General features: G+C 45.2%; 5 protein-coding genes and 1 long non-coding RNA gene across 8 annotated transcripts; 3 read left to right on the top strand and 3 right to left on the bottom strand.

Annotated features, from left to right (window-relative positions):
• Positions 1 to 9,299: 9,299 nt before the first annotated feature.
• LOC120654347 (protein ENHANCED DISEASE RESISTANCE 2-like) lies at positions 9,300 to 14,166 on the bottom strand. 3 transcript variants are annotated; one of them, XM_039931865.1, is made up of 22 exons: positions 13,713 to 14,166; positions 13,480 to 13,554; positions 13,318 to 13,371; positions 13,155 to 13,220; positions 12,967 to 13,067; positions 12,832 to 12,887; positions 12,609 to 12,725; positions 12,499 to 12,539; positions 12,314 to 12,414; positions 12,133 to 12,228; positions 11,977 to 12,041; positions 11,826 to 11,897; positions 11,544 to 11,699; positions 11,176 to 11,396; positions 10,968 to 11,007; positions 10,706 to 10,851; positions 10,522 to 10,623; positions 10,377 to 10,421; positions 10,146 to 10,286; positions 9,979 to 10,074; positions 9,774 to 9,875; positions 9,300 to 9,700 (listed from the first exon to the last, which is right to left on the bottom strand). In XM_039931865.1, exons 1-22 carry the CDS (start codon positions 14,022 to 14,024, stop codon positions 9,524 to 9,526), a joined length of 2,382 nt encoding a protein of 793 aa, XP_039787799.1. In that variant the 5' UTR covers positions 14,025 to 14,166; the 3' UTR covers positions 9,300 to 9,523. The 3 variants fall into 3 exon arrangements, 2 of the variants coding, with proteins under 2 accessions (XP_039787799.1, XP_039787798.1); XR_005667042.1 differs by having other exon boundaries at positions 9,657 to 9,700; positions 9,979 to 10,061; XM_039931864.1 differs by having other exon boundaries at positions 12,499 to 12,725.
• A 1,080-nt stretch (positions 14,167 to 15,246) lies between these two features.
• On the top strand, positions 15,247 to 17,373 carry LOC120654352 (small nuclear ribonucleoprotein SmD3b-like). Its single transcript, XM_039931870.1, has 4 exons — positions 15,247 to 15,579; positions 15,681 to 15,800; positions 15,941 to 15,997; positions 17,062 to 17,373. Exons 1-4 carry the CDS (start codon positions 15,421 to 15,423, stop codon positions 17,122 to 17,124), a joined length of 399 nt encoding a protein of 132 aa, XP_039787804.1. The 5' UTR covers positions 15,247 to 15,420; the 3' UTR covers positions 17,125 to 17,373.
• Positions 17,374 to 17,820: 447 nt separating this feature from the next.
• LOC120654350 (phytochrome-interacting ankyrin-repeat protein 2-like) lies at positions 17,821 to 20,391 on the bottom strand. Its single transcript, XM_039931867.1, has 3 exons — positions 19,706 to 20,391; positions 18,746 to 18,917; positions 17,821 to 18,293 (listed from the first exon to the last, which is right to left on the bottom strand). The coding sequence occupies exons 1-3, from the start codon at positions 19,817 to 19,819 to the stop codon at positions 18,082 to 18,084; spliced, it is 498 nt and encodes a 165-aa protein (XP_039787801.1). The 5' UTR covers positions 19,820 to 20,391; the 3' UTR covers positions 17,821 to 18,081.
• LOC120654353 lies at positions 18,217 to 19,548 on the top strand. The gene is made up of 2 exons (XR_005667043.1): positions 18,217 to 18,355; positions 18,711 to 19,548. It is a non-coding gene; the product is annotated as an uncharacterized LOC120654353 (long non-coding RNA).
• A 199-nt stretch (positions 20,392 to 20,590) lies between the features above and the next one.
• LOC120654349 lies at positions 20,591 to 23,861 on the top strand. The gene is made up of 8 exons (XM_039931866.1): positions 20,591 to 21,107; positions 21,183 to 21,709; positions 21,860 to 21,910; positions 22,000 to 22,107; positions 22,708 to 22,803; positions 22,896 to 22,997; positions 23,075 to 23,134; positions 23,253 to 23,861. Exons 1-8 carry the CDS (start codon positions 20,606 to 20,608, stop codon positions 23,316 to 23,318), a joined length of 1,512 nt encoding a protein of 503 aa, XP_039787800.1. The 5' UTR covers positions 20,591 to 20,605; the 3' UTR covers positions 23,319 to 23,861.
• LOC120654351 (thiosulfate sulfurtransferase 18-like) lies at positions 23,842 to 25,592 on the bottom strand. Its single transcript, XM_039931868.1, has 4 exons — positions 25,184 to 25,592; positions 24,449 to 24,522; positions 24,305 to 24,358; positions 23,842 to 24,164 (listed from the first exon to the last, which is right to left on the bottom strand). Exons 1-4 carry the CDS (start codon positions 25,386 to 25,388, stop codon positions 24,057 to 24,059), a joined length of 441 nt encoding a protein of 146 aa, XP_039787802.1. The 5' UTR covers positions 25,389 to 25,592; the 3' UTR covers positions 23,842 to 24,056.
• Positions 25,593 to 26,646: the final 1,054 nt, after the last annotated feature.

The raw sequence follows: 26,646 nt of genomic DNA, 5'->3' as shown, positions 1-26,646 counted from the left end.
GTCATTTGCTTTCAACAAGACAAAATCTCAGAAGCAATGCTTCATTTAAGATGACATACGGAGAGACATTCCTTTAGCACTATCTTTCTGCACAGGGTCGGATCATCCTGAGTTACCCCAGATGATCCGAGCAAACAGTGTTTTTCAGTACTGAGCAAGTCCGGATGATTTGGCCCTACACCGGATCATATGGACCAAGACCGTTCTGACCGGTCAGGTCTGACCGGTCTGGCCCAGAGATGTTTATCTGTGCACTTTGAACTAAGAAATGATGCTATGGATTTTTATTTGAAGAACTCTCTCACTTAAAGTACAAGTTTGGGTACATAAAAGTGACAGTAAGTATTGCAAGCACAATTTCAATACTTGTAAATTATTTGTGAGCTTTGACCAAATTTGTAAATGAGTCTCCTCATATTCTTTATTGAATAAAGTGCCTCCTAGCTAAGATATTCAAAATCTTAGGCACTGATTTAGGGGGAGCTCATTATCAAATTTGTGTCACTCTTGAGACTTATACTTTCTTCTAGTGAATTTGTAGTCTCATTGAAGAGAAATAGAAAACTCTCAAGAAGGAGTATGCTATCTTGTGCCCAATATGAAAAGTGGTAACTTTCCTATATTTGTTATTTGGTTTGTTACTAACTCTTGCATAGCTACTTTCCATAATATAGTTTAAATTCCTTGAGTTGTACTAAAGTGACCAAGTTAGTGCACACAAACGTGCCTTCCACATATCTTCACATGTGCACTAATAATTGAGGAATTTAGCCTATATTGTGAGGTTTCGTCTTTGATGATCCGAAACCCTTCCACACTAAAAGGATCACTAAAGTGAAACTACAAGCTTGTGCAATTAACTTTATCTACTCTCTTGTTGGAATGATTGTAAAATCTATTGAGAGCAAAGGAACTTGAAACTAATGATAAATATTGCACAATGCTTATCTAAATGGCAAAAGTATGTTCCATAAACTCAAGTTTTTACATTTGTGCATCTAGGCCACTTCATCTTGCTAGTATGTGCATTTATGTGTCTTGTGTGACATAGAGTAGTTATCTTTCAAAATTCCACTAGCATGATAGGAAGTGTGAGTGTATAGGATAGAATTTGATTCTTAGTCTTTGTGACCCAATTGAGCCACTTGTGACTATAGTTTTCCTTGATTGACTGTTGGCTAGTCATGAGTGGTTCAACTAACTCAAGTCCATAAGATCCAAATCTAATTTCTTCTATTCTCATGGAAGTATCAAGAAAAGCTTGGAATCTTGGGTTTATCATCTATATCTATCAAGGTTCATTACCCAATTTTTATCCCTAAAATTCTTCTAAGAGAGACAGCCCTTGGACTTCAATTCACAGCTGTCAGGGGGTGACCGGTCTGACCGGTTAGCCCGACCGGTCATACCTGGCAGTTACCTCTTTTACCCCCTCACGAGTAAAACAGTAAAGATTCTTCTCACTCATCCCTCCACCGACGCCTCTTCATCCCCCTCTCTCCCTCACGCGACAAAGGCTCCCCATTGGCAATTTGGAGTTTCAACCAAGGAAAAGGAGTTCCCTTTGTGGGATTTGGACCTCATCACCAACCTGACCGTGTTCCCAAGCCGGTCCATCTTCATCTCCTTCAAAATCGCGCTCTAAAGGTACTCTATGGCTTGTTTTGCCCCGATCTACTTTTCTAGGCCATAGATTAAAATTTCTCTTGGTAGAACATCTTCTGCAATCCTATAGAGCCTATCTCTAGGAGATCAAACATTTGTGTTGGTTATTTTGCCTGATCCCAAGATCTAGGATTGGACTGGCAAGACCGGTCTGACCGGTCTGCCCAACCGGTCTGCCCAGTGGAACCCTAAATCATGGATTTGTGCAAAATAAGTTGACACATCGTACCCTAGAATTATCTCTACACACATACAATCATCTTTTATTCATCTAGCAGCTCAGATTGGTACTTGGAGCCATTGGCTCTGTTCTGGAGGCAACCGGTATGACCGGTTTGCCAGACCAGTCTGACCGGTCTGCCCAGTACAGATCCAATTACTTCATGTGTTGTTCCTACCAATTCTTAACCAAACCCAATCTTTTTTCTGTGTCCTTATACATCTGTTGCACATCTTTTGGATTCAGGATTAGGAGCAAAATGTCTGGCCACCGTGAGAAAAGAAGCAAGCGTCAGCATGATCCATCGGATCTTCACATGGCTGATGATGATTAGGGTGGCTCAAACCATCTAAATGTGGTCAGTGGCAGGCAATTGTGGTCAAGAAAAAGGTCAGCAGTTGATGATATAATTGAGGAAAGTGATGGGAGTTCCTCTAGTGATGATGAAGTGGAAGATGAGACCTATAGGATGGAGCACATGGCAGGGAAAGGAAAGGCCTAGTACAATAGGAGAGCAGTGAGGATGCTGAGGAAGAGGACGAAAAAAGTGAGGATGATGATGATGAGGCAGGTAGTGATGCACCTGTCATTACCAAGCCAATATATCCCTTTGGTCGTGCACCGACAAATTACTTTGGGGAAGGGATGACTGAGACAGTCAAGAGGCTGAGGAGTGAGAATCCTTATGCTGAGACTAGGAGTGCCAGAGATCATAGATTCTGGAGCACATTTTAGCAGGACTTCTATACCACTGTCATTCTAAAGAAGTCCAAAATCACTCATGAGGCACAATATGTAGATTGGGAATATATGGCCAGGAAGAACAATGCCATATTCAATGAGGTGATGGCCGAGTGTGCAAACAAGAGGATAAAGGTACTCATGGGTTTCAAGCACAGCTGGAATAAAGAAATCATTGCTCAGTTCTACGCCATAGTTTTCTTTGGACACCATGATAGTGAGAGGACTATGTTCTGGATGACATAAGAAGAGAGATATCAGATATCCTTTCAGACTTTGTTAGTCTTTTTCGCTTGGGGAATGCAGATGTAGAACTTCCAAAGCTTCATGATGTTGGTGTTCTAGAGACAAAGGAGATGCATTTCATGTATTCTAGGAATATGAGAGGCAGTTGGGGCAAGGTGTCTGGTCTATACACATATTATGCAGTGCTGAACAGGTTGTTTAGAAAGACCTTGACACCTAGAGATGGCAACACGTCAGATGTGACACCCTTTCAGAGGAATTTGATGGCAGCCATGAGGCCTGGGGCACCACAGTTCAGTGTGGGTGACTTTATTTGGCAAGAAATCAAGAACCTTTCTAAAAATCCTCAGAAGATCTGCAGCTATAGCCCCTATATAATGTACATGATCAAGAAGGTGATAGGAACTAAATTCTCAAATGACGTGAAACACAAGCCATTGAGGCCTCCCGTGAGCAAGAACCCCAGAACACCATCTCCAGAACCACCAGAACAAGAAGAGCATGAGATTGAGGAAGAAGGAGAAGAACAGCAGCAGCCACAGCATCATGGTGCTGCTCAGGGGGCGACCGGTCTGACCGGTCACCAGGACCGGTCTGACCGTCTAGGCCCGAACAGCACAGTCATAGGCGCAGCATATCCTCTCCAATCAAGAAACTCATCAATCTATTTGTTGGCATGTGCAAGAGCCAGAGAGACATAGAGGTTGAGCAGCAGAGACAGTGGAGAGCTGGCAAGAAAGAAAGAGACTCAATCAAAATGATGCATAATGCGATGAATCTTCAGCCACCTCGCTCACCCATTTCTCCTTCACCTCCAGAGGTTGAGATTCCCTCAGTAGATGCAAGGATGCAGGGCTATATGGATGCTGGATACTTTGAGCAGTATGGACACTTCTTCTATCCAGACATTGGTGGCACATCCTCTTCTCCTGCACCTGGAGAAGGCGTCTTTGGGTCATTCACATTCTTTGGAGCAGCAGGAGTCTCCGGATCAGCTCCATTTCCTCCTCCTCCAGTATATGGATTTGATACTTTTGGAGCTCCAGGGACTTCCTCTATGGCACCACTGCACACATCTCAGTCAGAAGCCTCTCGTCCCTCAGCAGTAGAGATTATTGCTCAATCCATAGCTACCTCCATTTTTGGTTCTCTTCCTGGTATGTCAAGCATTGCAACCTCCTTAAATCATTCTCTAGACACTTCTATCACTTCACTTGAGGCCACAACTCTACCTGAAAATTCTTATCTGACTTCAAACCTTTGGATTGGTATGCATGATTGGGGTGATCAGACTCCCTCAGATGCCACAGGCAATGGGGGTAATGGACAGTGATTGCCGCCAAGCTACTTCTCCCAGGGCCTTTATGGTGATAGATGACAAAGGGGGAGAAGAACATGGATTAAAGCTTTAGCATGGATTAAAGCTTCAGCTGGCACAGGAGAGATGCAGAAGAGTAGAAGAAAACTTCAGATCAAAGTGTCTGTTTTAGCAGGACCGGTCTGACCGGTCATCACTTCTGTACTCTGGATCTGTAATAATTCGTACTTTAATTTCTTTTGTGGACTTGAGGATTGTAATGAGTGCTATTTTGTGTTATGAACCTTTTAAAATTATCTAAGTAAATTTGTGCTAGTGTGATGCTCAATTGAGTGAAGAACTGTTGTTTTTGGTGTCTACCAGGACTGACCGGTCTGTTGGACCGGTCTGACCGGTGAGCCCTGACAGAACCAAATATCCTTTTCTTTTGAAATGAAGTGAATATTCTTGTCATATGCATCACGTGTATCTTTTATAGACACACTTGCACTCTTTGCACCCCATGAATTCTGAGATATAGGGGGAGCTCCTATTTGTTTAAATATGTGCAAATTGGTGTTTGAGGCCTCGGTGGTTGAATTCAATTCAAAGCACATATTTAGGGGGAGCTCATGATACATCTGAGAATTTAAAAGCTTTTATTTGACTCATTTGTAAGCTTTAATCAGGGTTGTCATCAATCACCAAAAAGGAGGAGATTGTAAGTGCATCTAGGCCCTAATGGGTTTTGGTGAGTTGAATGACAACATGATTAAAGGACTAACAATATTATTGAAGTTGTCATGAGCAGGGATTTATTTGCAAATCAATTATTATTATTAGCTCATGTGATATAGAATCAAACAAAAAGCAAATACTAGTAAATGTCAAGCATGTTGTGAAGAGAAACAAGAAACAAGTGTTCATGCAATGACAACAAGTGGTTTCTATCTATATGGATTGGCACATTTGAGGTACAAGTTGTTGAAAGCATTATTGCAAGGCTTCATGGGTTAATAAAAATAAATAGAAGACATACACTTGTGAGATTTATTGGTCTTATTTATGAAAGCTTGCAATGCGTGAAATATGGTTATCATTCATGATTACAATGCAAGACAAAGAAATGAAGATATGAGAATGGAATATGGAATTCATTGTTGGTGTGCAAAGCCTAACTCAACATGGCAAGGGTAAGTGATGAAGAAACCAACCGAGATGACTAGTCCAAGGGACTAAGCAAGTTTTGGTGGAGCGACGGCTCACCATGTGTGCGAATTGCTAAGGTGAAGTGCTAGTATCCGTGGGGTGTTCGAAGAATCATATCCAAGCCTTGTTGTGAGAAGCGATGCAATGCACCAAATATCTTATTGGAGTGACTTGAAGATCCAAGGATAGACTTGCAAAGTTATTGGGACTCTAAGTCACTAGCTCAAGTATGGAATTGCTCAAAAGAGAAGATTATGCAATGTTGGAATCCCAAGTTCGAGGAAATCAAAGTATGGCAAATATGAAGTGATTCAAGACTCAAGTGGATGAAATGTGTTTTATATTTAATCTTGAGTATAGGTATGCCGTACTATCAAGAGGGATGCAACATTGATTATTTGACTTGGTCAAAAGTGCTCATAGATGACCCATGAGAGGATCCTGAGAGAAAACCTCTGAGAACCAACATAGAAATACTTGAATGATCAAGTCTTGACTTGACGGATCAAGTGGAGTCTTGTAAACAGGGGTTTGGGCTTCTCTGGCCCGGACTGGTCTGACCGGTCTAGAGGACCGGTCTGACCGGGCAGGGGCCAACGGCTAGTTTATTTGAACCGACCGGTCTGTCCGGTCTGGGGGACCGGTCTGTACTGACAGAGCAATGGCTAGTTTTTGGGAGTGGGGTATTTATACCCCTCAGCCCTCTTCTTTGAGGGCTGCTGGTTCCTTGGCATTCCTGAGCTTTCCAAAGCATTTTCTTGACCAGCTAGCTCTTCCCAACACTCTGTGTGAGTTGTGCTAAGTAGATTGCATATACTTGGATTGGGTTGAGAGATTGAGCGTGTGTGAGATTGTTGAGCATTGTGAGAGCTGCATTTCGAGCAGCTAAGAGCATCCATAGCTTGAGTACTCTTGGTTCCGTCAAATATTTCAATTTCCATTTGCTACTCTTGGAGGTGAGCCTCCTAGACGGCTAGGTGTCGCCGGCTAGCTCCCGACGGTGTGGTGAGCAGCGGCAAGTTTGTGCGGGCGTGATCTTGCCCTCTTGGTGGAAAGAATCAAGATAGTGGAAAGGAGGAGTGATTGAAAAAGACCCAACTCAAGGGAACGAGTTGCAAGAGACTCAAGCCCAACGAGTTCCTCAATAGAGACGTAGGATTCACGTTGGTGAATCTGAACTTCGGGAAACAAATCCTTGTGTCTCCTTTGTGGTTTGCTTCACTACTCATTTCTTGAGCTATTACTTTGTGCTTCCGCTTCGATCTACTTGATAGTGTTGTTTTTGTGTGTGCAGGGACTAGAAATATACTTGATATCATCTACAAAGACACTACACCAAGTTACACTTGTGCTAGAGTTAAAGAGGGGCGAAACCCTGATTGTGGGCAGGTTCTGCATAGGACCGGTCTGCACAACCGGTCTGACCAGTTGCCTTTTTATTTCTGTGGTTAAGTCTTTGACCAGTTTGACCAGTCTGCCTGACTGGTCTGATCGGTCTGTGTGCTGACAGTGCTTTTCAGTGTTGAATTTTGCAGAAATTTAAGAACGTCTATTCATCCCCCCTCTAGGCGACATCCAAGATCCTTTCAGCGGGTGAGCAGATGGGTCACTAGTCCTTTCTGCCGAGGGGTGGCCTTGAGCGAGACGGAGTTGATCCGCTCCCCCGAGGGTAGGTCTGCTCCTCGAGCGAGGCGGAGGTGCGGTGCGCTATCGAGGGCTCCGGCGAAGGAGCCTCGAGCGAAGCGGAGATTGCTCCGCGAGTTCGAGGGCGTTCGGATGGGCTGCACTGTGGGGCCAGGCCATATGCTGAGCACGAAGTGGATTTCGTTGAGTTCATTCCTTCCTTTGGATCGGAAGGAGACTGTAGGCCTTCGTGGGCCTGATTGCTTAACTCATGTTTTGCGTTTTGAGGGCGGTTTAGTCCCCTGGTTAGGGTGCCCCTAATCATGGTACCTGACAGTAGATAATCCAATAATACCCAAAGGAGATATCTAAATTGCATCAATTTAAGTAGGCACAAGGAATCATGCATAGCTGCTTGCCTTGGTTTTCTTCCGGCTCAACAAGAAACTCAACACCGGGCTCGGGCTCAACGGACTCGGCGGGCTCAACGGGTTCGCTCTCCGGCGTCTCGGTCACTATAATGCATGAATGAGATGTATGCATTAGTTTGATGCCATCATCATGCATGGAATGATATGTCATGGAGAATGAAAAGCATCACATGCGATGACACAAACTAACACAAGCAATAGCAATCACGCACTAGTAACTAATACAAGAATTAATCAACAGAAATTTATACAGAAAGCATAAATCATGAAATAAATCAAGTATACAGAGGACATCACAAGGAACCCAATAGAGTTGGGTTTGCAGCAAAATCATTTTTCTATAATTACTTATGAATATTCCAAGTTTCAGCTGTCTTAAATAAGTTAATTCAAAAAAGACATACAAAATTAATTGAACAAATCTAATAAAATTACCACAGATACTAGGCATGAATACAAAGCTAACAAAACTAGTTTCACCATTTTATCATTTTTCTACAAAGAGTTACGCAATAAACAACCTTTCAGACAGCAAGTATGAAATTGAGATAAAACCCTAACAAACATGTGAGAGTTAAGCAAAAACGTTGTACTACTGGAAAGAACATTTCATAAGGATTCTAACAAAATTTAGTTTGTGATTTTTAGAGCAGTACACGATTATTTAAGCACTTTATTCACTTTTCCAAAAGTAAATCATAAGTATATCTACAGGAAAGTAACATGCAAATTTTTTTTCCAGACTAGATCTAAGCATTACGAATCCAAAAAAACAAATTTCACATTTTTTGGAGATCTGTACAAATTTACACGCATTTTACAAGATTGCAGCTCAACATAAGGAACCCTAAAACGCTAGATGCACCCAGCAGGGCCGACCAAGCCGCCGACAGACGGGCCCCACTGGGCAGGCGGCCCCCCAGCCGGGTCAAGGCAAGGCCAGGGGCCTTGACCCGCGGCCAGGGAAAGCGCGCGCCGGCCAGTGCGACGCGGCGAGGAGGGGCATGGCACGTTCCCGGGGACGGCGAGGCTCACCGGCGGCTTGAGCGGCGAGGAACGGCGGCGAGGTGGCGGCGCGACGAGCTCTGGCGGCGACGGGCGAAGACCGGCGGCGGGGAGCTCCTGCGGAAGAGGAACGGGCCGGGTGAGGGGCCAAATCAAAGGAGAGGAGGGAGAGGAAGCTCCCCACGCAAGGAATCGGAGGGAGGCTCACCGTAGACGGCGAATCGGCGGCGGCAAGGGAGCTCGAGGTGGCCGGCAATGGTGGAGGGGGTGGCTAGGGTTTGGGGGAAAAGAAGGGAGCGGCCGGGATGCTTTAAAGGGAGGAGGAGCGGGCGGACGGGCGGCTCGGCACCGCGGCGGCCCGGCCACGCTGGCCAACCGGCGGCCAGCAGTGGGGCGCCGCCGCCCCTGCTGCCCAACCAGGGAGCGAGGAGGCGCGGTGGAAGGGGAGGGGGTCGCTGACGCGTGGGCTCGGGCGAGGAAAAACAATGGTTGAAGTTTGAAATTCGAAATGAAGGTGTTCCCGGGCACAACAATTCACCAAATTTTTACTGGAAGAAGATAAAATCTCCAAGATCATTTTCCAAGAAGAATCACTCAAAAAGACTTTGTGGATTGGTCGCAGTAAAAAGAACAAACCAGCAGTTTTTGAATCTTCCAAGAATTTTATGGCTCGGTTCAAAAGTGCTAAAATCCTACAAAAATATTTTGAATTAGACATTTGAAATCTATTGTTTGAATAAAATTTTTGGGGGCACAGTTGTATATAAAAATTTAAACTCCCTTCACAAGCATTCATTTCAAGCAAGCACAAGGATTAAATAAATACATGCCACGCATGCACATGATGCTCCATTATGCACTAATGATGCTCATGATGCTGTTATATAAATGTTAATCACATTTTTAACATTTGGGTCGTGACAGCTAGTTAACCAAATCTGAAATTGAATTGCAACTCAATACACTACTGTAGATAGCTATGTACTAAAAGGAAACGAAAGAAAAAGAAGAGAGAGAGAGAGAGAGACAGGACCAATATAACACTCAGTAAGCAAGTACTAGTAAGGTTAGGAAGGCCAAATCCAATCAATTCGTTTTCTTGGACACATCATCCTCTGAGGAAGCATTGTTGTTGCTGTCGTCATTGTTGCCACTCTCACTCGCTGCGTTCTCCAGATCAGGAACCACTGCAGTGGCCGGTTCCACGTGAGCCAGCCGAGCTGCGCCGATCACCTGCTCCGGGAGCTCCTCATATGTGTTGGCCTAGATAATAGACCATCATCATTCATCAATTAGCAATGATGCCGCTGTTAAGAAAGAAAGAATTTGTTACTACCTGTATTAGGAAGGCCATGTCAACTACTAATGTTGTGACCACACCGAAGACGAGGCCCAGAACTCCGTTTGCTACCGCCGAAGATCCAATGTCAACGTCCACCTAATAAAACACCTTATCAATATATATAGATAAGAGTATATATGTATGAAAATGAGGAGACAAGCTAGCCAGGCAGGCTCCATCAATACAAGGTTCCAATTACCTCCAAGTATCCATGACCACGAAAATAGCTGCAATCTACAGCCTTTCCCAACAAACAAGGGGTGCTCCCAACACTCTGTCGCACTATCCAAGAGCCCTGTGCAAATTGATTTATTTCATATTTACGAAGTTAAATAAATAGGAATTCAGGAGCACAGAGCACCAGACCTTAGGAACGGATGGTATCAGCTTCAGTCTGCTATTGCGGAACTCATCATCGCCGTCAAAGAAACGCTGTAGTAACGATCCCTTCTTCAGGGAGCTTGTCACAAAATACATGACCAGGCTGTACTGAGTTGATCCAGGAATCTACAATACAACAGGACAGTAATAAACTTCACCAAAATCCTTTAAATACATCAATAATGTATGAGATATATAATACTTCCTACAACTTACCTGTATGTTGACAACAAATGTATGCATCCCTTTCTCAGCAGCAACCTAATTAACAAAGTTAAGTAATGTATGCATTATATTCCCATGAGGTCATGTAATAGTAGACAAGAAACCACAAATTGTTCGCATTCACAAGGTTGTTTACCTGAGCAACACAACCTTTCTGCCTGGCAACATTATCCATACGCTTTGTGTCCTTAAACCAGTCGATGGCTGCTAGTTCCATCAGATAACTCGCTGCAGGTATCTGTAACATGGATAATACGCCTATGTTAACATTCTTCATGCATGCTCCAAAATCAATAAACCACAAGCTGGAAGTTTTAGACCTTTGATTTGTCATGTGGGAAGTTCTTGCTACGAACTTTAAAGATCTTGCTATCGGGTACTGTCCAGCAGTTGCGGCTTTTCTCCTCAACATCACGGTGAAGAATCCCAGAAAAGCAAGATAAATCAATTTTTTCTGGTGGCTCATCTGCAGTAGTGATTATGCTATCACATTTACAGCAATCAGAAATAATTAAACCTGTCCTGGGAACCTCATAGCAGATATGACAATACAAGCATATAGAGCACCATGGGGAACCAAACCTGTGCGCTTAGCCTCATTGTCCAATTTGTTCGGGTCTTCCTGCACATTGATTTTGATCAAGGTTTAGTACAATGGTACAAAACATGTTTGAACTTCTAAGGTTTATTTCAGAGTGGATTGCCACTCTATTGAGTGTTACATCCTGAAGTATCCCAACTTGTGCTAAAGTACGCAATCATAAAATTTGCATGTAGTGTGGTTAAGAACCTCTAGATCAGCTTCAGGAACTTGATACTCATCATCCTCATCCGACTCTTCATCAATCATTCCCATGTTTTTATGCCCTTGGTAAACTGGTTTAGACTTGGAGTCTACTTCTTGAGTCTTATGACCTTTTGGCTCTGAATCCGCATCAAACATTGTTTCCATTACAGGAATCCTTGGGGTTATATGGATTTCATCTGTTTGGGAAAAATATTCGCGCAATCCTGGAAGTTGGTACAGAACATAAGAGCAAACATGAATCAGTGCGACAACTGCACTAAATTGTCAATTCGACAAAGATATGTTCTGCTTCCATTCTAAGATGGAGCTGTCCATTGTTGCTGGTATAAAAATAACAGTATTTTCAATACCTGCAACACAGTTTAGTATCTGCAGCAAAGAATGATACTGAAAGGAGAGAGAATAGTTCAGGAACCATCCCTTCAGGTCAATCTGCATAAGGTGTTGAACCTGAGTACGGGGTCTTCCATTGTGACACTTAAGGGGAGAAATCTTGAAACCTCCACCTATACTAACAGAAATTCAGGAAAAAGAAACAGAGGATCAGAAGTTGGCACTTCTCGTTTAATTATATTTGGAGTGTCTCATACTCTAAGGTGGATGAATATTTAATATGTGCCCACGGAAATTACTTTCAATGAAAGCCCTCACGAATCCTCGCTGCCGACCGCAGTTGGGATGTTCTATCGATCGGAATAGCACAACTGCATGTGTACACACTGTATCAAACAGAAGGCGTTGCAAACATTAAAGGCGGTAGGAAAAATGAAATCAAACAATTACCATAACTTCCATCATCATTACGACGCCAATACCGAGCATAACAAAGATCCCGAGGCCAAACTAACCTGCATAGTTAATGTTGTTATTGGCAACGGTCGGAAGAAAACTGAAAAGGCAAATAATAATGACTAGTTCATCTGTGAGAATCGTAGTTACATCGGACACCAGTGCAGCTGCAACCTATGATATAGTATTGCGGTGTGACCATCAATCTCTTCGACTAAACTACCATGATGAAAGCTACAGTCCCACCTATAAAATAAAATGGAAAATAAAAATTAAGAGATCAACATCAGTAGTAGGGAAATAGAATAAAGTTAGAAAGCCAAATGCTTACTCGTATCTTGTTACATCCATGCTCATCACCAGACCAAAAATGGCTTCGCACGTGGCCTCCACTACACCAACAGCCCTCATAGCTCGGCTGCAGCTTCTTGCCTACAATATAGCACATCAAAGTAATATGCTGTCATCAGTTTCAGGTCAGATCGTCAAAGAAAAAACAAAGCGGTTGGAACATACAAGGTAATCAACTTCCAGAAGTTCTTCGAAGATGCGCAGCCCTGCCAGTACCAAAACAATGAGCAAATTCAAATCCAATGCTACAAGGAAAGAGAGGAATGCAAACTTGCCATTTTGGCATCTGAGTAGTCGCCAATTCTTCTTGGAGTGAACTTGATTGGGGTCGTTCTGATTGAACAGACCAATGTCAGGCTCTTTGGTCCAGTCATGTATTGAATCAGGGGGGCCTAGAACCAAAAATGACATGGTGAATTCCTGGTTTAAAGTGGATATAAATGTTTCTTAAGATCAGTATTCTCCACTTCACTTGGGATATTTAATGCGATTATTTACCGTTTCCTATAGTTGTCCTGCGAGTCAAAATAGGCCGTTCCTCATCATCCTCTGCTCTACAATTGTAATGAAGTTTCTAGCTAATTCAGCAAAAGATGTAGCAAAAGATAATTTGACCGACGGAATGCCACTTACGCACTGTCATGATCTGAAAACGAAAACTGCTCTCCGAGTTCCATGTCAAAGTCTATTGAAGCAAAGGCCTTACGGTTTTTAGCTGTCATTGAGTCCTGTTGCTGCAAGAAGGAAGAAAAATGTTATTTTGATAAAACTAAATCCTTACTCTGTGGTTTGTTGACATGATCTATAATTACCATATATACCTGGTCAATGACGAGTTCTATCTTCTTTTTCCAGGCCATTGCATCCTCAATATCATATGCACCCATCTGTGAATAAAATAAATTTGTGACGTGAAGCCAAACAAGATATGGAGAAAATGTAGAAAAGCTGAAGGGTTGCTCTGCATTTAGATTTAGACCAAACCGTTATCTGGTGCTCCTTTTCTTTCTTGTTATAAATGCACAGGACATAAATCATCTAAAAGGAAATAAAGAAATGGAAGAGCGATGAGAAATTTAATGATCCCAATTATATATAAGCAAGTAAAGAAAGAAAGAAGAGAGGAGCAAATAAATGAACTCTCACTTGACCATGATGTGTTTTGAGCCCTCTATCCTCCACCCTGCAATTACTGTCTATTAGCAGCGACTTGAGCGGCACCTGGATGCACATATATATATATCACAGCATGTTGCATCAATTCGATCGGTTAAAGGTCATCAGACACCACAAGTTTGAATATTTTTTGGCACCCGTGATTATTTGATATATACACATCAGTACATACGTTGCAGCACATAAGTTAGAGAGAAAGTTACCATGTTGTCCTTTGGTTTCTTCTTGTAGTATGCGAGGAGCTTGCTGTCGAGCACGAAGTAGCGCGTGTGGAAGAAGGACCTGCCGATCTTCCTGCGGCCGTAGCGCACCATCCAGCCCTCGTGGCGCACGGCGGCAGCGGCGGCCTCCCTGACGACGGCGGCCATGTTGTTTAACGGCTTGGAGGTGGCGGCCTTGGGCGCCTCGACGATCTTGGTGGCGGCGTCCCGGAGGGACATGGTGGCGGTGGTCTTGGGGAGCTCGCCGCTTCTGGCCTCCCGCCTGGACGCCGACGAGCCGAGCATGTTGGGCATGCCTCGTGGATCAACACGGCAAGCCGGCCGGGCACAATAATCTGATCGATCTAATCCATGGAGGAATATGAATAATGCATGATTGGATGGATGGCGATACGGGAGGATCGGAGAAGCAAGCTATGCATGGAGGAGGAGGAGTAGGAGGAGGCATCGAGGGGCGGAAGGCCGAGAGACGCGCGCACCCGACCCCGCCCGCATGTTCGGCCTCCATGCGCTCTCCTCTTCCTCCTCTCCCTCTCGCTCTCCAACATTTTGATCCCCACACTCCTCCCTACCCCCCATGTAACATAATCATCAAATGAAACATTTATATACTATTTCAATATTTATTTGAAACATTTGCACCACAAAAATTAGCATTTGCGACATCAAAACATTTTAAAAAATTGTTATTAATGATCCATTGACGATGAGTATAAAATCCGCCGCAACATTCGTTTAATTTTTCATGAAACATTTAAAAATGCACATGAAACATCTCAATAAAAATATAACATCCGAACTAAACACTTGTAATATGTCTATAAAGCATAAACAATATTGCAACATCTAGATCTACTTTTACAACTTTAATATAAAACACTTGCAAGATTCTTCTAAAACATCTTAAACATATAAATGAAATGCTTGCAACAACACACTCAAACCTGCATATTGCGTGCCATTGAGCCGCTGGCGAGCTCTGCCTCTAGGCGCAGGAAGCGGCGCGCGGCGCGACATGGTGTGCGTGCCGTAGGTGGCCGCACACACGGCTGTCAGACCCGGAGCCACGCATACTTACGTCGCACTGTCCTATACGAGATATAAGGTAGGGCATGTTTTGTATCGATACGTCATATAACTAGTCGTATCAATTTTGTACTAGTCGATTTAGATGGAAACCATCCGAGTAGTACTTGGGTAAGATTCTAGACGACCTTAGGTTCCATATAATCTAGTGAAGAGAGACGACGGAACCAAGTGGTTAAGCAATGGTAGAGGGTGTAGTGTGAGTCCCATAATATTTCACCTCCATCCGAACGTTCGGATCTAAGCGTTAGTGTAAATTAATTTATGTTTTCCACCCGAATAGCAAAGTTTTGGAGTTACAAATTTCCAAAATCTTTGGATTTCCGAATATTGAATGAACTTGGGGACGAGAAGATGCCATCCATCCATCACTAAATCAAATCAAAAAAAGTTTCCAGTGGGCTAGGCTGGGCTGGAACTGCAGCAGGAAGCAACAGCCCAGCCCAGGCAAAGCAAGGCAAGCAGCAGAGTTGGATGCGGAGCAGAAGCCTAGTTGACAAACCCTCCCCGCGCCGCCGCCTCCCTCCCTCTACCTCCGTCCCACTCCTGCTCGCTGCTCCCACGACACAGCCGCGCACGAGCCCCTGCACCTACCCCTTCGAGGATGAGCCGCAGCCTCGGGATCCCGGTGAAGCTGCTGCACGAGGCGGCGGGCCACGTCGTCACGGTCGAGCTCAAGACCGGCGAGGTCTACCGCGGCGCCATGGTCGAGTGCGAGGACAACTGGAACTGCCAGCTCGACAACATCACCTTCACGGCAAAGGTCCCTTCCTCACTTGTCCACTTCCCTAGCTTCTCCCTTCTCCATGCCTGATCCCCACCCCTGAATAATCGATGGATGGATGGATTCCTTCCTGATTCCAGGACGGCAAGGTGTCGCAGCTGGAGCACGTCTTCATCAGGGGGAGCAGGGTCAGGTTCATGATCATACCCGACATGCTCAAGAACGCCCCCATGTTTAAGCGCCTCGAGGCCAGGATTAGGGTCAGCTCCTCATCCTTGTCTGCAGCAGCACTCTCCTTTTCTTCCTGAGGCCGCTGCAATTTCTTCCTCACCTTGCCGTACTACAGAAAAATACTAGCACATGACTGATTGATTGCTAACTATCCCTCATCTTCCTGCAGGGTAAAGGCTCAGCTGTTGGGGTTGGCCGTGGCCGTGCGGTCGCCATGCGTGCTCGGGTAATCACCTCTTACTTTCCAGCAATAAGTTTCACTTGTAAATCTGGAAGGATTTACTTCCTTCAGTAGCTGAATAAAAATTCCAAATTCACGAGACTCTCGTAGCTACTGTGAAAAATCTTCAACTGCTATTGCTTGAAGCGGTCCAAATACATGCAGCAATATCAACAAATCCTAGTCCCTGTTGGTATGAGAGGCTTGGGATCCAAATTCTTAAGATATAGGACCAACTTTAACTAAATCACCACAGACATCCTAATGCAGCTGTTCCTCTATAGATAGGCCTTTGACGGCTTTGCTCAAGCCCCGTTCTTTTGCAATGCCGCAATGCTCACATGTCACAACCGTGGGTGACCTATACAATTTTTTTCACTCACTCTTTGCATCATCATTACACCAAAAGCCTGCAGCTTGAGAATTCAGATATGTTCTTGCTAGAAAGTCCCTTGCGCCTGCACAATTTCCACCACCTGTAATCGCCCTCATGTTATTAACTTCAAGACGTGCATGTTTCTACATTTCATCTCTAATTACTATGTAGTGTCCGCCTTGCTAGTTACGTTATCGCCTTCTCTCAAGATGGACAATAGTCTTCAGTTTTTACTTTCTCTTGAGCTTGTGAATTTACACTAGAATTCTAGAAAAAGATTAATTGCTCTGAAAGCCACCCTTCTTTTCATCGTTTGATCTCGAAATCTTCCTCTCCGGAAGTAACTTTTTTCAAAAAAAAAGATCTACTAAATAATCAGAACAGTGCTATTACATCACAATGTGGCTAGCGCTTTATAATAATACCTACATAAATTTGCACAAGAAAGAATATAAACTGTTCCAACTTAGATCTTAGCATTTTGAATCACTCCAGGTCATGTATCAAATTTCCTGTGTTCCTCCATACCAATCGACACCCACTTATATGGGATTTTGAAATATCTTAAAAGTGTAGGCTTTAGAATGTCTGAACCGGAACATTAATACATGCAACCTTCAGGAATGAAATTATCTGTGCGTACCTGTGATTGTGTTATCTGTACTTTCTGACCTTTTGCCTACAATTGGTGTAGGCTGCTGCTGGTCGCGGTGGTGGTCCGGTTGGACGGGGCAGTGCACCCCCTGTGAGGAGGTAGATCTGTCTAAAGGATCGTGCACACGGTTATCTGGCGAACCAAGTTTGTGTCTTGTTATGAAAACTTTGCTTGGGCAGCCAGGCTTGTAAGGTAGCTTATGTGTATCTCTGCAGTAGTTTGTGTTTTACAGAATGGATGTGTGACTTTGGTGTCTTTGACCCGTGGTGGATTGCTCTTGAGCTAATGTGCTGTTAGGTTTAAGCATGGTAAGAAGACAAAATGGTAGAGATGCAAGTTTCGTGTTTTTTACTTTGTGTCATTGGGTTCAGGGTTCACCCAAAACTCATTCAACTCAACAAATCCAAGTGGGGGTGTTGTACTCGCCGCCGTGCCCTGAGGGTGCGTGTGCCATGGACAAGAGCAGCACTTCCCCCGGAAGTTCCCCACAACAACGCTGTTGTCTCTCAATGGCCGTCGGAGATCCTTCGTCCACCCTGCTCCGGCAGCAGAAGCTGCTCTCGTCGGCTCGTCGCCGGTCCATGATCAGGTGCCTTACACCAGGATCGCCTCCTGCGGGGGTGCGGCCAGACGGTAGGTACGAGTCGGAAAGCATGTAGGTAGAGCGCCGCACTGGTAGCCAGGCTGGGCGTCATCCCTACCTGCTGTTGCTGCTGCTCGGTAAAAGACGATACCAAACGCCCGGTGCTGCTGCTGCACCGGCTTTACTATTCACAGCTTGCATACCAGGAGCACTTGTTCACGTGTATCCCAAGATACGTCATGTAGATACGTGTACCGGTACAGTCGTACAGATGCACAAGAATACAACGCAACAACAGAGTACAAGGACCCTTCCAGAAAGCACATGTACGGTATCATCAACAATCATTCAAGGCAGCAGACTACATGCATTGCACTTGCTAACGTGGCAATTCCTGCGACATCAAACAGCTCAATGATGATGCGCATACAATTCAAGAATAGACACTCGACACGGTCCATCTTCTCAAATTCCATCTAGTTGTCCGAGCTTAAGGAGGTCTCGCCAGGGGAGTCGCTCTCATCTTGCATGCGCTTCACCTCATACGCCCATTCTAATCCAGAGCAGTAATGGAGGGGAGGATTGAACCTGTGATCGTTCATCTCAGGAGGCAGGAATGCACCATTCTCAATCAGGAATCTCACAGCTTTCTTGTTCCTTTCCTTGGCAGCAATGTGAAGCGGTGTCCCTGGGTTCAACCAAGAAAACAGGGCATTTCTGTCAAGACTCCAATATAAAATAGCACAGCAGGTCAGTTCATATTGTTATTCAGTAAGCATGTTACAATAAATTTTCCATGCTACCACTAGAGAGTTATAGGCATGGCCATATTATCATTCATATACAAATTCTGGAGAAGCTGAATGGATTTTGGGTCCAGAAGACCAGAACAAGCAAGAAGACCTCTCTATTGCAATTGCATATTTATGCAAACACATGTAATATCTAGGAAAAAAATGCAAGTCCATGGAAGGGAAAACTAAGCAGATGCACCGTAGTTGCATGATGTCAGATGCTGGAAATTATGTGCATTAAACAGCATCAACTCCAACAAAAACACGATAAAACCAGATAAGCACCCTAAACAACTCTACTGTCTTTACAGTGCAGGCAATGGGTCAAGAGGAGGTGGGAACTTACAGCCGCAGGCTCCTTTTGTTCGAGCATCAATATTTGCACCACGTTCCAGTAGTTCATCCATGATTTTAACATGCCCGCCCTGAGCAGCCAGATGGAGCGGGGTGGCACCCGGAGATTTTGGTCCCCATGCAGGTGCATTGACATCCATCCCCTCATCCAGGAGACGTCGGACCTAGGCACAAAGATAATTTATCATCTCACCAAGCGATTGTAGGAGAACAGTAAGCACTAGGTGAATACAGGCGACAGGACAAATAAGAAGAAAACATCAAAAGTTAACAGAGGGTCATATCCCAAGTGTATATGTGGCAATCACCAAATATGTGTCCATGCAGTATATTTATTGCTAGCTGATGGTAACAATCACATGAACAAAGAAATAGAAACAACAGCCTGTCACAGATGAATGTTGGGAAAATACTTGAGCACCTAGGATTGAGAACCAGACCGATCAGCAGATGAAGGTATGCATATGACATAGAATGGTGCAGGTCTGTATGGGAGCAAAATTTTGATACAGGCATACAAGTCACCAACAAAACTAAACTTTAGAAGTAGTATTTTGTCCAGATTCATGGATGAGGACGTGTTGCTGGGTTGCTCTACTTGGCTTAACGGGGACAGCTCTACTTGGCTTAACGGGGACAAAAAGGATTCCTGGTTATCTTCATTAGCGTGCAATTTTGTTTTTCTTTTTGGTGTTTGTGTGCGATGTGCATGCACGATTTATGTTAGGCAAGGCAATGCATGCTACAATCTCATGTGCTAGTCTGCCTGCACACATGGGTAATTGATTATTACGACATTTGCTTTCCTTTTGAATAAATCAAGTCTTATTTCGGCAGAATAAGAGAAGTAGCAACAATTATGGGCATTCAAGTTTGGTAATATACAGCATGCAGATGCAGGTAATAGCAAAATAAAACGGGAGAGAGGCGGGCAGGATTGGATGAGTGGTACCTCCTTGAGGTCTCCCTTGCGAGCGGCAACATGGAGCGGGTTCCAGCCACGGTCATCAGCGGCGTGGCAGCCCCGGAGGCGGCTCATGCTCAGCGACCAGCGCACCTGGACCATGCTATTCTCGTAGCCCGCGTCGGCTGTCAGATCCAAACCAATGGAGCAACGAAACAGACGGGAGGAGGCGATTCGCGAGCGAGGAAGCAGCCGGGACGGGATTTAGCAGCAGCAGCAGCAATCGGGGCAGAGATCGGAATCGGAGGAGAGGATTAGCGGGAGGAGGAAGCGAGGGAGTAGTTGCCCATGCCGAAGGGAGCGAAGGGATTCAAGCCGGGGCCCAGCGCGCGGAGGTTCTTGTGGAGCATCGGCGAGGAGGACGACGGCGATGGGCGGCGCGGAGAGTGAACCATAGTATGGAGGTGGCCGCGGGGTGGATGCGGTGGATTTGTTCCCCTCCCAACGGAATCCGAATTCGATTGCGAACAAGATTCAGAATACGACGAGAGGGGGAGGGGAAGACGAGTTGGGGATCATAGCTAGCCCTAGCCGATGGGGAGGAGGCAGGCGAGGCGACGAGCAAGCAGACCCTAGCAGCTAGCTAGCTACAAAATGAAAATTCCCCTCCTCTTTCTTCCTGCATCTGCCTCTGCCTCTGCCTCTGCCTGCCTGCTGCTATCTTCCTCGATTCCTTCTCATATACGACATGATATATTTATTTATTTATTTTGGAGGGCGGAATTGCCCCGGCAAGGCGAAGGAGGATAGCTCTTGGGCCGACCACACCATTGGGCTCAATCCAGTAGTGAAGCCCATCTAGATCGCGATCATTTCCGTCCCTTCCCTCTCAAAAACCCCCCTCCTCTTAGGCAGTTGGTCGTCTCTCTGTCCTCCGCCGCCGCCGCCATGGCCGCCGCCGCCGCCCGCTCCCGCGCCGCCGCGGCGTGGGCCCGCCTGCTCTCCCTGCGGCCGCACCACATCACGGGATCCACCACTCTTCCCTCCCACAGTCACCTAGGCTCGCGGATCACGCCCCCGCGCCGCCACCTGGCCTTCTCCGCCTCCGCGGGGGGCGCCAGGCCTCAGATCCAGAGCGAGCGGGCCGTGCATGAGCTGCTCGCGGAGGTCGAGCGCGAGCGCCAGGACCGCCGCGCCAGTCAAGGCGCCCAGGAGGAAGAGCCAGCGGAGGAGGAGGAGGACTACCTGGGCGTCAAGCCGCTCATCGAGAAGCTCGAACGCCGCAAGGCCAAGGAGGCGGCCGCCGACGAAGGCTACTGGGAGCCCACCGACTCCGACAGCGACGAGGAAGACGAGCGCTACACGCCCGACGCCATCAAGCGTCGCGTCGACGAGTTCGAACGCAAGTGCAAGCGACACGGGGAGCTCCTGCGATCATTCGCGGAGGCCGGTAATCATCCTATCCCTCCCGTCTCCACCACGCCAGCTTCTATACACCCTTACCATGATGCATGGAATGTGGCAGAGACCCTCGACGAGGCTCACAAATGGATGACCAAAATCGACAAGTTCGAGGAGCGCCACCTCAAGCTGCCACTCGAGTACAGGGTCATCGGCGACATGATGAACCGCCTCAAAGACTCCACCGGCAAAGACCGCTTCGTTCTCCTCCAGAAGCTCAACCGAGCCGTTAGGATCATGGAATGCAAGGAGGCATTCGACCCCAGTAACCCCGCAAACTTTGGCCTCATCCAGCACCAGCAGGTTGCTTCTCCAGAGGATCTGGTGCTCAATGCGGGCTTTGATAAGGAGAAGCAGATGATCCAGGGGGAACAAATTGACGACCAAGACGAGGAATTCAATGAAACAAAGGAGAGGGATGATTTGCTCATTGAGAAACTCAATGCTATCGAAAAGAAGATTGAGGACAAGCTGTCAGAGTTGGATCACACCTTTGGTAAGAAAGGCAGAGTTTTGGAGGAGGAAATTAAGGATTTGGTGGAGGAGCGCAATTCCCTATCCGAGAAAAAGAGGAGACCTATGTACAGAAAAGTAAGTGAAATCACCAGTTGGAAATGGTCCCATCGGCCTAGCAATCTTCTTTTCCCCCTGGGTCTGGGTGTGTTTGTTCCACCCTTTAGTGTTTCATAATATTGCCTTGTGTATACTAACATACAGATATGGCTGTGATGCACTTCTTAGGGTTTTGACGTCAATGTTATTGACGTTAACAGGACATGCAAAGTCACAAAGGTCCGCTTGCATTGTTTCTGTGATTTCAACTGCTGCTTATAGCCTTTTCACCTACTCTGCTGCCTAATTCTACATATTGTGAGTCTCAGGGAGGCCAAATAGCAAAATTCACAGCATTATTGGCCACCGGAAACTACCATGGTGTTGTAGGCTTTGCAAAAGCTAAAGGGCCAACAGCCAAGATAGCAATACAGAGGGTAAGGATGATTTTCCTTTCCAAATAAACTACTGCATTTATTAATGGCATTTTGGATGATGCATCTTCAGTTTGTCTGGTAGAGATTTCACCTATGATTGCTTTGAGCTTGCTATCTTTGCCCTCTGCTAGAAAGAAACTATGAGTCATCGGTATCTATTTATCCATTTGATTGCACGGCATATCGATGCGGTGCCTCAGTTTTGTACTTTTGTGGCGTACGGTTTCTACACATGCATGCTCGCTTTTTTAATGATTATGAATTGTATAACTCATGGCAAAGGATGCACTGCTTCATTTCAGGATCTTTAATGCTCAGTTTGCACTTATGTAGTCTGCTTTATTTCTTCTTGTACTCTGTTTGATGCATGATGAGGTTATGATGTATACTGCATTTTGTTCCTGTTAATATAAATTTGGTTATGCACCAGGCCAATATGGACTTGTACAATATGATTATAAAGAGCCATTGGCCTTGGAAACATCTGATACTATCATATGCTTGATAGTTCACCACCTGCATTCCTGCTTCATTTGGAGTTAGATGAGTGAACCGAGACATTCAGCTCTTACAGGAAGTGTCCTCTTTTGTTTTCATCAGGCATATGAGAAATGCTTCCAGAACCTCCATTACATGGAGCGGTATGAGGATCACACAATTGCTCACGCTATCCAGGCCAAATATGAAAAAACAAAGGTGAACACACGGAAATACTAAACCACTCTCGTATGTATCAATCTTCATTGTGGTAACTCTTATGAACCTGATGGCTGTTTGTGTATCTTAAGATATATCTCTGGCCTGGACCCATGAGAAGTGGAATGTCGGCTGCTGGTAGGACTGTTGAAACTGTGCTGTACTTGGCTGGTTTCAGCAACGTCAAGTCAAAGGTGTGTTTCTTCTCAAGTCATATATCAGAACTATATATCCGTTCTTATGCATGACGTTTATTGTTTTGAACTTGCAGATTATTGGATCAAGGAACCCACTTAATGTGATTAAAGCTCTCTTCATAGCTTTGAACGCTGTATGTGCCCATTTGTTTCTCATAATTTATCAGCCCATTCGAATCTTTCCGTTCTTGACACTTTGTGCTATTGATTGATATATGTGTTGTCTAATTTTGCCATCAACTTGTCTTGCAGATTGAGACTCCAAAGGATGTCCAGCAGAAGTTTGGGCGTACTGTGGTTGAGTCTTACTTATTGTAACCATCTGATTTGTTTGGAGGAGTTGAGGCCAGCAGAGTCTTGTATTGGCTTGTGCTTGGGAAGACCGAGGAAGGCCCAACCGTGAGAGATCTCCTTTATTTGTTTTGGCAGTTATGTGAGCAAGCAGTAAAAGGTCAGTGCGATGGGAGGGTGCTTGCTGAAGCGTTAAAGGTCAGTGGCAACTGCAAGAAGATAAGCAGATGGTAATTTCCCTGGCCCTGTCTGTTTAGAACTGGATGAAGTTGGGGACAGGCAGATAAGCAGGGTTGTTGTATAAATGAAGATCAAAACTGCCTCATCTGGTCTTGTTTTGTTAGCATAGTCTGTTGTCGCTGCATACTATACTACTGTTGCACACGGATGGAAATGAGCTTTAGACTAATAATTTCATATTGTTAGCGTAGGATAATAAGCCATGTTTCTCATATGTGCACCATTCATTAGCTTGATGCTGGCCTCCCTGCAGAGTGCAGCATGCTGTGATTTCCATTTGTGTTAGATAGGGAGGGAAACATACAGTTGGTATATAAAGGATTTGATCCATTTTATTAGCACTAATCATATACAGGAGTATGTTGGGGAATGCTGGCATGGAAACATATTGTTGGGGAATCTTATCCGGTGACAATAATGATAGTAGAAGTGGAGACGAGAGTGGCTGGTGGGAGCAATCGTTTTATTTCGTTTGTATTGGCCGGCCCTTTGGAGTTGGAGTTGGAGTTGGAGTTTGAGCTAGGCCTAGGCGTCTTGGCGTGGTGGCGGCGGGGTGGTGCGGTGGTGGACGGGGAAGCCATGTTGGAGCCAGGCAAGGTAGCCGCCCCCCATGTTCTTGACGTTCTTGAACCCCTGCAGCCATCATATTCAGTTCAGCTGTTACATACGTTGGTCACCACTCACCAGTGGTCATGCATACATACCTAGTACCTATATACATACATACTCCTATATATACATATAAATATATAATATTATATATGCACACTTACTGCTGCTTGGAGATCAACGCATGCTTGCTCCGATCTCTTGCCGCTTTGGCACCCCTGCAGATTCACATTATTTGCCTGCGTATTATTGTTGTTCTTGCTGCTGCAGGAATGAAATATATAAATAAATAAATGAATACGACCCACCACCACGACGTGTTCCTCCTTGGTAAAGAGCGACGCCACCTGCTCCACGAACTGAGCATTCTTCACACGGCCTCCTGTCACACTCATGTGATCGTGTCAGCTGGTCCTGGTCCTGGTCCTTGTCCTGGTGGCGCGCGCATGTGTATAGAGACGGCTTCGCGGCCACATGCATCAACTGCTACTAGTAGCTGTGGCCACATGTATCTCCAAAAAAAAAAGTACGTAGCACTGGGAATAAGCTAGCATGTGAATTCCAGTACTTTTGCAAATTATATATCGTTCTTACTTTTTGCAAAAAGCCATGTAGTCTAGGGGTGATAAATGCCCCAATAGCATCTGAGGTTCTGGGTTTGACTCCCATTGGGAGCGAATATTCTAGGATTAAACGACGTTGTGCATTCAGTGGTAGCCGGCGTTCCCGTCGACAGCGAGACGCCTGTGGTGACTTCGTCAATCTCGAGGATTTGCCGGCTCGGTCTTCGAAGATGCTCATAGGGGTAGGGTTTGCGTATGTGTGTTCATATAGAGGTGTGAGTGTCCATGCGTTGTGAGTGTCTGAGTTGTACGTGTAGTTGTACTGTGTAATCTAAAAAAAATATATATCGTTCTTACTCTAAATAGGGTATATATACACACCTGAAATAAATTAAAACAGCCTACTATAATATTATGAAGTATGTGATAATACAGAACGGAGGGAGTAGATGGATATACGAAGATTAGATTGATGCTTGCCTTCTGGGGTGATGAACATGTAGGGCACGTTGATGGACCTGTCCACCTCCACCAGGTGCCCCAGCTTGCTCAGCTCCTCCTCCGTCCTCACGTCCAGGTAGCGGTGGCCGCCGGCAGCCGCGATAAGGTCCCTCGCCGCCGTCACGTCCACCGTCGTCACCGTGGCCGGCGCTGATGAGTTCTCCGTCTCATGGGGAGGAGCCATGTTAGTTGATCAACAACGAGTTCTCCGATCCGCTGCCACTGCTGCTGCGGGCGGGTGGGCTCTAGTGGTACGTTGTACTAGCTATGACTAGCTCTAGTGTGTATGGACTATAGGCTTCGGCCATTGCTATATAGGCCGGTTCCTTCTCTGATCCACCCAATTGTTGGGATCGATCCAAGCCCCAGCACCAACACAGGCCTAACATATATCATTTACCTTTTCTTCCCGCACTCATATCAACCACTACCGACCATCGGGCACACGGCAAACCCCCTGTGTCCCCTAGCGAACGTCCCTATCTCTAGCTATCAAAAGACGCATGGATGGCCTTTTGTTATTCACTTTTATAGTCGAAAGTTGAAAATCAAATTTTTATGGTAGTTCGAGGGTGTAACTATACTTTTCTCGAAGTTTTATCTATCAACAAAAGAAATAGCCGCATCAATGAGAGGACGTGCGAAATCTAGAATTTAATCCTTCGTAGCTAGGCATGCAAGAGTTACAACCACATTCCTCAAAAAAGGAAAGAGTTACGACCACCTCCGCTAACCATACAAGCAATTGCTTACTAGTTCATCCTCCATATTATCTTTATAAAATATTAGCCATACTTTATTTGTACTCACTAACAAATCATCATTAACTGTAGATTATTCAATCAACTTTGTTATTAGGCATCTAATTAAATTCAGTTCGTCTTGTGTGGCTTATTCTGATCGAGCCCAAAATATCAGCGGCACAGGAATGGCGTCACCTATTTCATCATGGCATCATTCTTAGTGATCAAGGAATTAGGATTCCGCCTGCACCATGGTGCTGCAATTGCCGTTGCCCTGCCAGTAAGCAACCATATTTTGATAAACGAAAATGGGAGGGGCCCATTTCTTCATCTTTCTATCTCCGGCACACACTTGCATATATATAAAATGGGCCAGGCAACAATTAGGCTATAGATGGAAAATAGGTGATGGGAAGAGGGTGAGATTTTGGGAAGATGTGTGGTTTGGTACCTCCAGTTTGGTTATCCAATTCTGGAAGATTTATATGTTGATTAATGGAAAAGGCGCCTCTATAGCTGATGTTTGGGATGGCACTACTCTGAAATTGACCTTCAGAAGAACTGCATCTGAGCAGCTCGTGTAGCTTTGGGAGAAGTTATTGGCCATAGCTGGTAGCATCTCCTTCTCTGATGATGAGGACTCTCTTATCTGGGAACTAAATTCCCAGGGTGTCTATTCTGTGCAATCCCTGTATGCCA

The sequence above is a fragment of the Panicum virgatum genome, chromosome 1N (assembly GCF_016808335.1).
Source record: "Panicum virgatum strain AP13 chromosome 1N, P.virgatum_v5, whole genome shotgun sequence".
NCBI lineage: Eukaryota > Viridiplantae > Streptophyta > Magnoliopsida > Poales > Poaceae > Panicum > Panicum virgatum.
This window is presented reverse-complemented; position numbering and strand designations above follow the sequence as displayed.